The sequence below is a fragment of the Colias eurytheme genome, chromosome 20, assembly GCF_061535395.1.
Source record: "Colias eurytheme isolate Ceu_HAF_F1 chromosome 20, ilColEury1 Martin Lab GWU primary, whole genome shotgun sequence".
In the NCBI taxonomy this organism is placed as follows: Eukaryota; Metazoa; Arthropoda; class Insecta; order Lepidoptera; family Pieridae; genus Colias; species Colias eurytheme.
In genome coordinates, this window is record NC_142999.1 from 706,112 (window position 1) to 720,887 (window position 14,776).

General features: G+C 31.1%; 3 protein-coding genes across 3 annotated transcripts; 2 read left to right on the top strand and 1 right to left on the bottom strand.

Annotated features, from left to right (window-relative positions):
* The first annotated feature begins 4,594 nt into the window (after positions 1-4,594).
* LOC149899435 (uncharacterized) lies at positions 4,595-6,375 on the top strand. The gene is made up of 3 exons (XM_090113914.1): positions 4,595-4,870; positions 5,107-5,332; positions 6,086-6,375. The coding sequence occupies exons 1-3, from the start codon at positions 4,748-4,750 to the stop codon at positions 6,181-6,183; spliced, it is 447 nt and encodes a 148-aa protein (XP_089970040.1). The 5' UTR covers positions 4,595-4,747; the 3' UTR covers positions 6,184-6,375.
* Positions 6,376-6,763: 388 nt separating this feature from the next.
* On the bottom strand, positions 6,764-7,893 carry LOC149899436 (uncharacterized). The gene is made up of 2 exons (XM_090113533.1): positions 7,519-7,893; positions 6,764-6,992 (listed from the first exon to the last, which is right to left on the bottom strand). Exons 1-2 carry the CDS (start codon positions 7,826-7,828, stop codon positions 6,769-6,771), a joined length of 534 nt encoding a protein of 177 aa, XP_089969659.1. The 5' UTR covers positions 7,829-7,893; the 3' UTR covers positions 6,764-6,768.
* Positions 7,894-8,517: 624 nt separating this feature from the next.
* On the top strand, positions 8,518-9,633 carry LOC149899437 (uncharacterized). Its single transcript, XM_090113992.1, has 3 exons — positions 8,518-8,725; positions 9,004-9,162; positions 9,405-9,633. The coding sequence occupies exons 1-3, from the start codon at positions 8,647-8,649 to the stop codon at positions 9,629-9,631; spliced, it is 465 nt and encodes a 154-aa protein (XP_089970118.1). The 5' UTR covers positions 8,518-8,646; the 3' UTR covers positions 9,632-9,633.
* The last annotated feature ends 5,143 nt before the right edge of the window (positions 9,634-14,776 follow it).

Sequence of the window (14,776 nt, forward strand, 5' to 3'; positions counted from 1 at the left end):
GGCTGAACCGATTTCGATAATTCTTTTTTTATTATATTCTTTGAAGTACGAGGATGGTTTATATGTAGAGAAAACGTAAATATGTACCACGGGCGAAGCCGGGGCGGACCGCTAGTAAATAAATAAATCTATTACTTATTTTTAATGGCATTCGAATACGTACCGTATTAAAATCCTGATTCAAGATTCACTTTGTGTGGATTTAAAATATATTAGTACAAAATAGGAATAACCCATATTTCATTTATTTACAAAATAAACACAAGGCGTCTTCCTCACAGAGCCAAATTGCTTTCAAGATAATTTCGATTAAGGAAGTTGTGATTATAATAATTAATTTTAAATACATATATCACATAGCTTTGGTCAATGATTGTAGTGTTGAAATCGTCTTTTTCACTATAAATTATAGTTTTAATAAAAATAAAAGATATTGTCAAATATTTTTTTTTGTGTAAAATTCTTTATCAATTAGTACAAAGTCTAAAAATAATATATTCCTTACTAACCGTGTTTAATAAAATTAATACGTGCGCCATATTGGTTCCTTATAGTGAAAAGAATTTCCCGCCATTATTGCAAAAAAAAACTAGTGTCAAAGACGATTTCATAAAATGTCACGTGTAAATAACGCTGTAAAATTTGCTTTTTCCGGTAAAAAAAATTGAATGTAAAAAACGTATTTATTTTTCAAATGATTTAGATATGAATGAGGTTCTGGAAAGACTGAATACATGGTAATGTTTGAGAGTAGGTTTTGAGGGCTCTAGAATTTACAAGTTTGTAACATATGAAGACTTATGTTTAGTTTATTTGGAGATTGTTATCATTATTTATACGCGGACGAATGCATTAGACTTAAATAATTAACCCATTGAGCCCCGAACGGCCCGATCGGGCCACGACACAATAGATTATCTATTGTGTCTGTGATTCCGGGGACTGATGGATATAGTTCATAATTCACATTTACGTACGTGTAAAAAAAGTATAATTAATTCCATGTTTCTTGATGATAAATGTTTAAACCTCATCAATATTTATAGTTCACGGTTGAAAGGAAAGCGGAGCAAATTATTTGATTTCTTTATAGCCGCATTTTTCTGTAGTTGTTACTCTATTTCTAAACGTAAATTATTATATGAATATTTTATTTTTATGTTTAAATTTTTTAAGTTAGCGTTGACTCGAAATAGTTTGTCCGTAAGCGACGTTTAGTTCAAAGATTGTTGTATTAAGCCTTAGCTAGTTTTATTTTAAAATTTTGATTTCAGAACGGATGTTGCTAGTATATTTTTATTTGCAACACATTTGCGCATGGCAACATTGGTGCCATCTATCGGTAAACGAATGATTGTTTTGTAAATGTTTCGTTTGTATGACCCATTTGTACATTACATAATAACTATTGTAACTAATACTTAAGATGAAATTTATTAAATTCTTTGTTAATACGCTGTTTTTTTTATTTTACCTCCCTTGCTATAGATTTCTATAGAATTTAGAACTTATCCTATAGTATTTCGAAATCGTTGCTGGAGTTTAATGTAAAAATCTTTTAATAAACAAAACACAAATGATTTTTCTTTGTTTATTAAATGTGTAAGAGCCGTTTGCAGTGGCGGAGCTTTTTATTTCATAGGGTAGTAAATACATACAAACAATTAATATCGTCTATTCTCTATAGGTACCAATAATTTGGAAAATCCAAAAGTGCACGCCTCATAATTTTTTTTAATAAATATTTATTAATTATTATTTTTGTTTATTTAATAACAATTAAACCACATCGAATCAGACCCTGAAAAATGAAAGGGTTCTATTCCTGAGCATACTCAAGCGTAAGAGAAAAAAAAAGACTCGATTAGTAAAGTATTTCGGTCGCTATCGTGTTAACAAGAAAAAGGATCCGCACATACAGACACACGGACGTCCAAGACAGAACTTTTTTAAACTGTTTTTTAACTAGTTTAAATAACAAAAATGACATCAAAAATATCATGAACGTTAAAAATAGTGTTTTTTCTTAATATGTGTGTGTATGTATTATCTTACAAGTGCAATGTATGATACATAAAGACATTTTAAGTTTGAAAAATCAGATGTTTTGCGCGAAGTGACAGTAGTACCCACCTCAACGCTTCGCTTATGAGGCGTGCAATAATAAAATTGGAGTGTCTGTTTGTAATATTAAAATAAAAATTACCGCTTTTTACTGCATTAAATGCATATGGATTATGGAAGTTTACACGATACATAATAATGCCAAAATATTTATTTTACAATTTTTGTCTGTCTGTCTGTTTGTTCCGGTTTATCTCTGGAACGACTGGACCGTAGAGTGAGAATGAACCATAGAGGAGGCACTAAAATGACAAGTAATGCGTGAGAGAAATACACTTATGACTATAAAGCTAAGAGCAAGCGAGACAGAAACATTGTTTTTTGTTTCTCTCATGTTATGCGATTTCTTTTGTTGGGGACAAAGGCAGTTTGTCCCAAACAAGCGGCTACAGTCCATTGTTTTGCTAGTTTTCTGTTTTTTCTCGCTGTTATGTGACTTCAAAGTTTAATAAACATTGACAGTGATCTGTTTTAATCCGACTTTAAGTGAAAATATGGTGCGTTGTAGTGTGATTGGTTGTAAAAATCGGCCGGAACGAAGATTACCAAATATTACCTTTCACACGTAAGTAAACTTATTTGAAGTATATTGTTTTATAGAACTGGATATAGTTGATACATTTTCATTAACTCTAATGTGAAATTATCTACAAATATATAATATTTTCATCGAAATAGACGTAAAAATTTTTTTGTGTTATCCGACTAAATTACGAAGTGTTCTTGTTGTTCAGGACGCCATTTGTTTTTACGTAGTTTCAAATTTATGGTATAATCATGTGATTAACATGAGGGATACCAGTACAGGGTAAAATTTTCCCCAAAATCGTGAAATGTTTTTTTTAATATTAAATGTTAATGTTTGTGTAAAGTTTGTTACACGGTTCGGTTTTCCGGTTCAGTTTTCCTCATTTGCATTGGTTTAAGTATTTTTTTTTCAATGTCGGTTTTTTTGTATATTCCAGGTTACGATGCACATCATAACGCTGAAGACTGCGAAGCTGGCCCTTCCACACGAGCTGCAGCTGCCACTGAAGGCAGCGAGGACGCTGTCCCGTCAGGAGAGGCCGTGTTGGAGTAAAATCCGGAAGGCCACCCCCCGCGCCTTCCTCACCGCGGTGCGGCGCGCTTTCGTCTGCTACTCGCGCGCACATTATCGCGGAACCTCTACCCATTTATTTCTACCGTCATTTTGCTGTTCATTTTCAAATAAATGTATTTCGTTTAATTTGCTTTTAATTTGAACTATTCCCAGTACTTTTTTATTATAAATAGGCACTAAAATGACAAGTAATGCGTGAGAGAAATACACTTATAACTATAAAGCTAAGTTTTTGATGTGAATATCAATTGAATACATTACAATATTTGCGTTCATGAGTAAAGGGGTTATATGTTAAAAATAAAAATATTTTTTTTTATATAATGTAATAAAAAATTTTTGTCTTTCGTAATTATTCCCGTATCTGTTTTATAACATATTATTCTGTCTTCTGATTCAAATTCAATTTGAATTTGAATCATTTGTTACTTTGCTACAAGCAACATTTAAAGATAATTGCTACAAGCAACATTTAAAGATACAACATAATAAAACAGTTACCTAAGTTTGTTCGAAGCCCTCGGTGCGCGAGTCCGACTCGCACTTGACCTTTTTTGTCCTAATTTTACTGTATTTTCTATTATTATTTACCATTGATTGAAATGATATCTAAACTTTAGCCTTGTTTTTTTATAAAAAATATATGAACTGGGATATTTCGATATTTGTGGTTAATTGCGAGAAGTGTAAAAGCAAAAGTTGTAATAAATATTTTAAATACCTACAACTTTACCATTAAACTTTATTCCACAGTTATAGTTTTTTTTAATCCCGATCTCAGATCGATCGTAAATAACTTTTCCTCTAATTTTTGTTACCTATATTCTCTTCCGTTTGAAATTGATTTCATTGTTCTATAATATTACTTTTATGTTTCAAAAGTTAATAAAAAATCATGTTGAACAATATTACTTTGTTAATTTCAAAAGTTAATATTATATTGCCCGGCTATATATTTTATACCCGTGCGAAGCCGGAGCGGGCCGCTATGTTTTTATATACAACGTTCACAGTTTTTCTGTAGTGTATTTACTATTTAGTATCAGCATTGCACCCGTGCGAAGCCGGGGCGGGTCGCTAGTTAAGTTAATAAATAACAAAATCTTTTCAAATCTGTCTTTTTCTTCATAAACCTATCTTACAAAAAAATACCCAAACATTTATAGATATTTTGCCAGTTTTTCGGATAAAAAGTTTTTGTAATAGTTGGCAACATTGACGTAAGGATTCGCCATCTCGTTCGGGTATACGCCGATGTCGTCTCTATAGTTCATTCTCACTCTACGGACTGGACCGACTTTGACGACGCGAAAAAACACCACGAACGCATCTTTTGTTCGTTTTGAATTTTGACATTGCTCTTGACGTTTTCCCGTTCCCGGATGACATTTGTTGGATTGTCATGAAAATTGTAAACATACAAAAAATAACACTACAAATATCTTTAATTGTTGAACAAATATCAAATAGGAATCGTTTTGTTTTGCGTTGGATTAACAGAACAAAGTAACCATTTCAATTATGAGTCGAATGTCGGCACACAAATTACAAAAGCAAATCGCTGAAGAAACACAGTTATTAGCCGAAGAGAAATGGCTTATAAAAACGTTAAATATTATTAAAAAGGAACGAAACAGTCTACAGGTATAGTTTTATAATCTACAATTAGATTTTTCCTTGTTTCGCACGTCTTTAGCAAATAATTCAGCATAAACTCCTTGCTTTATCTTACTACTCAAAGAACTATAAAAATCTACTGACTACAATGTAGTTTAATAATGATTGATGTCTATCCTTGTACATAATATATGTAACTAATTTTTATTAAAATTAGATTTATAATAATAAGTTAGATTAAAATATGAATTGAAATTTTTTAGATAGAAAGACTCCAATTAGAAAGTATAAAAATGCAGGCCCAAGGTCTACAACCAAAAACAACGAATGTAGATGCAGAACCGTCCACATCAGCAGTTAATTTAATGCAAACCACAAAAGGAATTAGTAGTAGTGAGAAATTAGCTTTTGAGGAAGAACCTGAATATGCAAATAATGTAGCTTGTAATGAAGAGTCATTGAATCTAACTATTACTGACTCTGTGTTTGGTAAGTTTCTAATAGTCACTATGCCTGTGTATTGCACGCCTCATAAGCGAAGCGTTGAGGTGGGTACTACTGTCACTTCGCGCAAAACATCTGATTTTTCAAACTTAAAATGTCTTTATGTATCATACATTGCACTTGTAAGATAATACATACACACACATATTAAGAAAAAACACTATTTTTAACATTCATGATATTTTTGGTGTCATTTTTGTTATTTAAACTAGTTAAAAAACAGTTTAAAAAAGTTCTGTCTTGGACGTCCGTGTGTCTGTATGTGCGGAGGATTTTCTTGTTAACACGATAGCGACCAAAATACTTTACTAATCGAGTCTTTTTTTTTCTCTTATGCTTGAGTATGCTCAGGAATAGAACCCTTTCGTTTTTCAGGGTCTGATTCGATGTGGTTTAATTGTTATTAAATAGTCAAAAATAATAATTAATAAATAATTATTAAAAAAAATTATGAGGCGTGCACTTTTGGATTTTCCAAACTATTTTTATACTCTTTTAACTTTATTTTATAAAAAATCCTTTCGATAATGGACAATTAAGTGTTTTCATAGAGGTTTCTGTTTCTTATAATAATTCTATATGGTATATTACTGTCATGTACATATATTTTACTGTTTTCATGTTTTTTATTTGGGGGGAAGTAAAAATAGTTTCTCATTTTATTATTTTTATATTGATTGAGAAGGATTATATTTTATAATGTATGTAACATTATTTAAAATAACATTTTATTTCCAGATAAAATCAATGATGACTTTAACATGGAAGAGGATGAAGATGATGACGATGATGTTATTATTGATATGAACATGTTAATGAATGCACAAAATATGTGAACTGAAGAACTTGAAATTTGGATAATAACTAACTAATTCATTTTTATAACCTAATTGGAAGTGTTATTGAAAAGATCTTCTCTTGATTACTCTTGTTACAAATGTTTCAACTGTAGAGGGAGGACTAATGATTACCAAACCAATTGTATAATGATATTTGTAAAATAAAAGACGTATTGACATGTGAATTCATTTATTTCTTTCAATTATTACATCTCATTTAAATTACACATTATTACATATTAAAGATTAAAATAGAATTAGTGCAGAGAATGGAAAAATCATAAATAGAAATAAAAGATTATCCAATGATAAGAAATAGAAGTATAGGAAAGAATAAAAATAATGGAAAATACATTTCTTATCCTACTTATTCTAGTCATATATAAATGTCTGCTTATTGTCATATTCAAATTGTTAATTTTCTTATTAAATCTATATCATGTTATTACTTTAAGTCACATATCACAGACATTTTACTCTATCACAATAATTATTACGTCGATTTCATCGCTTATATTTACGTTTAAATTATAATCAAACATATTCATCTAAATTCAAATAAATTCATTCATCTTAAAACAATTACATAGCAGTTAAACTGGATACAATTTTCTTGCCAAGCAAGTCAGACGCGACCTGCATAATGACCATTGCGAGCTGAGCGCTGCCTCCAGACTGCTGTGTGAGGAACTTGGCGGCTTTTCTGTAGTCATCCAAACCCATGCCAGCTAGGTAATCGTATACTATTTCGAAAAGCTCCGATAGTTTCCCCCTTATATCTTGCCAGATCTCTCGCATTGTGACCGCTGGAAAAAGTTAAGTGATTAGAATGGTAATGTAACAAATATAAAAGTTCTACCCTATGTATTTAATACTAGCTGTGCTCCGCGGTTTCACCCGCGTGGCTCCGCTCCCGTTGGTCTTAGCGTGATGATATAATATAACCTATAGCTACCTAACACCAAAAGAATCGGACCAGCAGTTCCTGAGATTAGCGCATTCAAACAAACAAAACTCTTCAGCTTTATAATATTAGTATAGATTTATTACAAGAGAAATCGAATAGAGGAATCATTGGCAAGTTCGCATGTACCTACTTTCATAAAAAAATATTTAATGTAGAATAGGTAATACACATTAATTTTAACGTTAATTTCAAATATAAAAATACCGTAATAATTTCATATAGGTACCAGGGTCAGTTTAATGATCTCTTGGTTGCACACGTGGTTCCTGGGACGATGTATTAATATTTTACGGGATGATTTCAAAAATAGATCTCTATGTAACATCCAAAATTACAGTTGAATATGTTATTTTAGAATGTCTTACCAACTACTCCTAGGCCGCAAGCGCCGCCAACGGCTCCGCCGACGGCCGCGCCAACTTTGCCGCCATAATGTCTCCCGATAAGTGCCCCCGCTAAAGTTAAACCTGTCGTAATCATTACTGCACTTCTTGCTCTTCCATCGTTTAAAATAACTCGGAAATTGAATTGATCCGATATTGAAAGAATTACTTTTTCTATCGACGAAGGATCAAAAGGCAAAGCGTTTCCGCTCGATATTCCACATGAACCTTGTGTACAGCAGACTTCGTAATCTTCATTTTCAGAATCAGAAAAATCCGAATCGGAAGACATTTTTTCTTCTTAATCACAAAATCGATGGGAGCCACAAATAGGAGTGCACGTGCTCACGTTGCGTCGGAATCTAATTAACGTTTTTATGACTTCATACTACCCTCATTCATTGAACAATTACTGGATCTTTTTTTGTGATATGGATACCCTTCATTTAGGAATATACATGTAAAGAACATAATCTAAATATTATATTATTCCATATAATATTTAGATATATCAATAATTCCATTTATGGAAGAAAATCCATCAGTGTTAAAAATAGGTTGTTCTCATTGTTCTAGTGGTGACTACTGCAGAGATTAGTGATGATGACTATGGTGATGACTTCTACAGTTATTTTTATAAACATAAATAAATAATCCATACTTATATACTTATTAATATTATAAATGCGAAAGTAACTCTGTCTGTCTGTCTGTTACTCAATCACGCCTAAACTACTGAACCAATTTGCATGAAATTTGGTATGGAGATATTTTGATACCCGAGAAAGGACATAGGCTAGGCACCTTTTATTGCGAAATATGTACCACGGGCGAAGACGGGGCGGACCACTAGTATAATATTATAAAAATATTACGATAACCAGAAAATAGAAACGCGAAACGATCATTTTCATTCTACGCAGAAGGCGTACGTCATCGCACTGTCATAATATTATTATGTCAATATCAATGTCAGTTAATTTTAACAACAAATCCCCATCTTCAGAATGAAATGTTTATTTTTTCTGCGCTATTTGCTATTTTCATAGTAACGTAGTTTGTTAACGTAATTGATTTTTATTTTACTTTCTTATGTTTTAAATATTGAAAATGGCTTTAGTCCAACCATATGCCAGAAACGAGATCAATTTTGATCAAAATTGGATTGAGAGAATAATTTTAGAACTCGGTATGTTTAGTAACATATTATTTATCCTTGAATGTGTTTAGAAAATATTAAATAACGCTTTGAATATAGTAGGGAAATGCATTCACCTCTTACACCTATTGCCAGTTCATTTTAAGTTGTATGCCTCTGATTTTAAATACATATCATTGTTTTGTTTACTTTAATTAAGGATCCCAACATTTTTTCTATGAAGTTGCATGTTTACGACATAATAACCATTCAATATTATATTAAATTTTGCTGGTTAATTAATTTGTATAGGTATTGTTATTTTGTAGCGGATGCCTTTAACATCAGAGTTGTATGGGACAGAGATACTGCCATATTAGGAGGGGCATTTGCTCTAGCGGGGGGTTTGGTGGGGGGTTACGCAGGCGGCCGGATTGGGGCAGCATTAGGGGCAGGACTCGGAGGGGCGGCTGGTGTTGGTGTCAGGAGTAAGTATTTGCAACTATTATGTAGATTATCATGTAAAAAATATTTTTTAAAATATGACCTTGGTTTATGTAATTAAACATTTGCTTCACATTGTTATCTTCATAATATATTTTTTTGTTTCAAAATTTTTTTTATATTAAGGTTATAGTAGCATGATTTTAATATATACTCTTTGTGAGAAGCAATAATTATATTTATCTTTTACTTTTTAAACTAACACAATAATAAATTTACTTTTCAGCCGTAATAAGTCTCCGTGAACTCTGGTCAACCGTCAAAGAGAAGCTAAAAGAACTAATCTACATAGTGTTTAACTTTTTACGACGTCTCGATCCTGTCGACTATATAAGGGCATTTGATATCCTTATGGCGTGTAGCGCGAGTCGGCGCGAACTAGTGTTCACTATTCTTGATTTTGTAGCTGAAAAACTTGGTAGGGAAGTGCTATCTAGTATAACGGCTGCTTAAATATAGTAGGTACCTACTGAGGCTTTAGGATTTTTAGAAAATACTAAACTAGATTTATAAAAGTTTTATAGAAATGTAAGACATTGCTGTTACAATTCAATGATGGATTTGGATTTAGAAAACAATGACATATTTAGAATTATCTTACTACACTTTCTATTCAAAATTTATCATTATGATCTTTGAGCTTCACATTAATTTAGAACATTGAATATGCCTTGGTTGTTAACACTACTTGTCATATATAGGAAAAGATGAATTTGTTAAATTAAATATGCGCTTATAGTGTAGTAGAATTGTAGAATAGTGATGTCTCGCACATTCACATGAAGTTCTGCACAGTTTGTCTCTCTTCTCTTCATCAACCTGTCCTTTGTTTTTGTTTTCTCTCTAAGAAAAACCTAAATGAAACTAAACTATTCAATCATTTAAGTAATATTGACATACATAAAATAGATTTTTTTTTATTAGTTTCCAGAGAAAAAAAAAATAGGTAATTTTTATTAAAATTATCTTTTCATGAAATATATTTAATTGATACAATTTTTTTAAATCTCTGATTGATTGATTGTGGTAATGATTTTAAATTGTCTTTACTTGAATCCCCTATTTTATTATCTTATACCAAAAATATATTTTATTCTACTAGGTACATACCTACTATTCTCTATCTTTAAAAATCTCTTTCTTATAAATTTTACTCCAAACTTGTTTTCGCTTCGTGTTGTGATTTACTTATTAGTTATTTAGTAATAATTTTTGTATGAAATTTGTCTTTGAAAAGATAGTTTTTTAGTGTTAAAGATGTAAAAGAAATCGCTTATAAATCTCTTATAAATGGGATATGACATAGTTAGTCGTTAATTTGTTTTTTATGTAGTTAACATAACATTAAATATTATGTGTTATTATGAAAAGTACCTATAATTTCGTATAGGAACATTTTCATAAAAAAATGTGAAAAAAAGACGTGTGGCACTCGGGGACTGCCGCGGTAAAGCTATTGCATGCTATGCCTTCAAGCCACACCTCCGAGCCCGTCGGAGTGGGGAGCGTGAGGTTTTTTCGTTACTAAATTTCTCGATTCGGTCCCCGCGTTCAAGGCCCGCGATAGAAGCTATGCAATAGCTTAAAAATATAAATAGTCTATGATCATACCCATTATAAATTACTGAATTACAAGCTATGGCTTATTCTAGCTCAATACAGGAAAGAATCCATCCATAAATGTTGTTATATATTTTTTTATAATTAACCTAGAAATTGGTGAATTGTGTGATATTTTTTTAAGCTAATAAATACATATCATTAGACAAATGGGTTTTATTTCTTGTGTATTCCTATTTCCTATCTTATCTTACCATATAGATGGGGTTTTACTTTTTACTCTTTCATACAAATTGAGCATGTAAAAAATGAAAGTAATTTTTTATATTTGGTGAGTTGTGGCCCGCCAATCACGCAAGCCATGAAGTTTATCGTTATGTACTTTCGTTACAATTTTTAACGATTAATATTTTTCACACACGCAATAATAGGTACCTAGTCATATTTTTTATTTTTCTAGGCCTAAGATTTAAGGGTTAAAAAATTAAGGAAACCTAAATCGAAACCTAGTTTAGGAGTCAAAGTACAAAACTTAATATAAATTATTTATCAATGTTCGGTTATTAATAGTACACTAGTAAAAAATTGTAATTTATTGCAGACCATCCTAATACAAATTAGTTGCCATAGGAGACACGAAATAAAACACACAAGTACATTATAATTATTTATTCATGAACCATGATAAAAATGATCATTCCACCTATAACACGTTACCCTTCACTTGGTAAAGAGTAAAATAAATTAAATTGTAAATATTCCACACCGTATTTTAGGAATCTGTTCTCACTAACCGTTACATTATTTCTAATAGGAATGCCTAAATTTCTAGTGCGTTGTAACTTGTATTGTATGTTAATTTTCACATTTGTCTAAATTTTTGTAGTTGTCTATATGTTTTCGACCGTAGTCAAATTAAAGGTCTGTGGTAATTTTGAATTTTCTATATATCTATCTCTTTCTGTCTGTACTTTCTAGAGTGAAACGGATTAATTAACTGTCAATGTTAAATAAAAGATAACGGATTTTTAAAGTGATACATACTTGGCTAACAATTAATAATTTATCTCACTATAATAAAACTGCGTTTTTGAGTGCCAAAATCATACAAAAAGACATAAATAATTTGGAAAATCCAAAAGTGCACGCCTCATAATTTTTTTTTAATAAATATTTATTAATTATTATTTTTGTTTATTTAATAACAATTAAACCACATCGAATCAGACCCTGAAAAATGAAAGGGTTCTATTCCTGAGCATACTCAAGCGTAAGAGAAAAAAAAAGACTCGATTAGTAAAGTATTTCGGTCGCTATCGTGTTAACAAGAAAAAGGATCCGCACATACAGACACACGGACGTCCAAGACAGAACTTTTTTAAACTGTTTTTTAACTAGTTTAAATAACAAAAATGACATCAAAAATATCATGAATGTTAAAAATAGTGTTTTTTCTTAATATGTGTGTGTATGTATTATCTTACAAGTGCAATGTATGATACATAAAGACATTTTAAGTTTGAAAAATCAAATGTTTTGCGCGAAGTGACAGTAGTACCCACCTCAACGCTTCGCTTATGAGGCGTGCAATATCAAACTTAGCTCTCCTTTACTAAAAATTGTAATTCATTCTTATTCAAATGTGAAAATTAATATACCTACTTATTAGTTATTACTAGTGCGAATTTCCACTATTCTAGTAGACTATTTTGCGGATAAATAAAATAACTTTCATGTCACACACTATTTTAAAATACAATAAGTAATTTACATATTTGAATATGCTGAATAATCTTAATATGCTCAAATTACGTACATTTTTAGAACTTTGTTATCCATTTCAAGATATAAACTTTTACTGGTACAATTACTACTTTAAAACACAAGACATTTATTAATTTCAATTAAATAGTTGATTCAAGTGGCAACATTCGTGCAATTTATACTCAAAGTACATATAATAAAACTTACCTACAATAACCCCTGAAAAGACTTAAAACTAAATAAGTACACAGTATAACTTAACTTATAAAAAAGTAAAATAGGTAAATAAGCAGTTTATTGTAAAATTGTCATGCAGTTAAGTTGAGATTTCTTAGTGTTGGAATGATGGACTGCTTTTGTATAGTCACTTAAATAAATAGTTTTTCAAATAATAAATAAATAATACACTGGAAAATAATTGCAGGAAATTAAAAATTGTCACTTTTTAGGGTTTCGTCCCTCAAGAAAAAAACGGAACCCTTAATTCTTATGTGTTTACATTTCCTTGCTATTTCTACAAACTATATTTGTACTCTGTTACAATTAAGTACTATTATGACTAAACTAAAACTTAAACTACAATAAATACATATAACCATTAACCAAAAAAAAAAAAACAAACAAAAATGAGAATCAACAGAGAAAGGAACTATTTTCATGGGCGATTTTTTTAAAGCGTCTCTAATATATGATCAAACGAACTTCAGAGTGAAGTTCGATCATTATTATATGAATCGCTTCATTCGAAGATATTATTTACTATGTAGTTCCCTTTTTCAATGCTAGCAACCACGCACGCCTTTAGATTTTTTTTTTTTTTTTTATATTGAGGGTATTACGACCTGACAAGTATTTGCTCGCTTTGAACGATATTCATTATTTTTAGAGTCTAATCTTACAAAACTTTGGGTTAGGGTGTGGTGGGTGTTAATATCTTCGAATGAAGCGATTCATATAATAATGATCGAACTTCACTCTGAAGTTCGTTTGATCATATATTATATTTCATCGCTTCATTCTTCAGATATTATTTACTATGTAGATGTTAAGAGATAAAAGTTTTGTAAGAACCATTTTGGGTGCAAGTTTAGAATAAAACGTAAACATCAATATTATTAATTTTGTATTATAAATTAACGAAAATATAATTAAATACTATTTCTGTAAAATCGATTATGCAAATTCGTTCTCATTAAATACATTAAGTTTATGCAAAGGTTTTGGAATGTTTTGTCCAACCAGCAGTTTTACGTATATTATACACCACTAGCAGAGGCAGCAGAAGTTGAAGCGTGTCTTGTGCTATGTGAATTAAATATTGAAATGTTGACACTACTTTTCGATAACACATTTTTGATCCAACAACTTATTGTTGGAGTTGTGGCAGGTTTATTCGGTTTTGTAAAAGTAAGTAATAATCTATTTTCCTCATCCTTCCTAAAATGTTTTGTGACATAGAATCAGGCAGTGCAGTAGCGGGGCAAATACTTATATTTTGTTTGAAATATGGAAGTTTAAGAAAAGGTTGATCTCTACCTGGAGCTGAAGTTTTTACGAGGTCTGTAATGAAAAATTTAGCAGGCAGTGATGCCTGAGAAATAAATATTATTAATAGATATTTATAAGAGATAACGTCTGCACTCGCTGTGCTGTACACAGCGCTAATAAAATTACTAATTTTTTATTCAATTGTTCCAATTTTACGTTTCTATTAGGAAACCAGCTTAAGATATGGTTCAAAACTAATTGTGGGTCCCAAGAATAATTGTATTTAGGCATTCATCTGACCCGATATTATTTCCTAATATTAAAGATAGGCAGACGTGTGAGTTTAAAGTACCATACGAAACCCCTTTGTTAAACTCTTCTGTTATAAATGATATGACAGCCGCTACTGTACTCTCAAAATTGGAAATATTCCAATTTAGACAAAACTGCCACCATAATTGATATGTTACGTTATAATATTGCTTCTTAGTGTTACTCGAAAGCGATGCCAACATTAGTTAGATAGCTTCCCATGGGATGTATCTCCGTAGGAAGGCTTCACGGAGAGCCTCGCTGCAGCCAGCGTTAGATGTGAGTGCAGTGGGCGCTGGACTGGGATGAGAATGCGTTAGATTCGTACCTATCTGTTTTCAAATATATAATTTTTGATGATATTAGCTCTCTGACGAGAGGGAACCATGGCTGCGAAGGCCACCACGGAGAAACTTGTATCCCACACGCTTCGTATCGACTTCGATATCGATTCAACTATTTTTTGTAAACATC

Coding starts and splice junctions, on each gene's coding strand:
- LOC149899435 (XM_090113914.1), top strand. CDS start 4,748: ATGAGTCGAATGTCGGCACACAAATTACAAAAGCAAATCGCTGAAGAA. Junction 4,871..5,106: donor AGGAACGAAACAGTCTACAG/GTATAGTTTTAT, acceptor GAAATTTTTTAG/ATAGAAAGACTCCAATTAGA. Junction 5,333..6,085: donor TATTACTGACTCTGTGTTTG/GTAAGTTTCTAA, acceptor TTTTATTTCCAG/ATAAAATCAATGATGACTTT.
- LOC149899436 (XM_090113533.1), bottom strand. CDS start 7,828: ATGTCTTCCGATTCGGATTTTTCTGATTCTGAAAATGAAGATTACGAA. Junction 6,993..7,518: donor TTGCGGCCTAGGAGTAGTTG/GTAAGACATTCT, acceptor AACTTTTTCCAG/CGGTCACAATGCGAGAGATC.
- LOC149899437 (XM_090113992.1), top strand. CDS start 8,647: ATGGCTTTAGTCCAACCATATGCCAGAAACGAGATCAATTTTGATCAA. Junction 8,726..9,003: donor GAGAATAATTTTAGAACTCG/GTATGTTTAGTA, acceptor GTTATTTTGTAG/CGGATGCCTTTAACATCAGA. Junction 9,163..9,404: donor GGCTGGTGTTGGTGTCAGGA/GTAAGTATTTGC, acceptor TTTACTTTTCAG/CCGTAATAAGTCTCCGTGAA.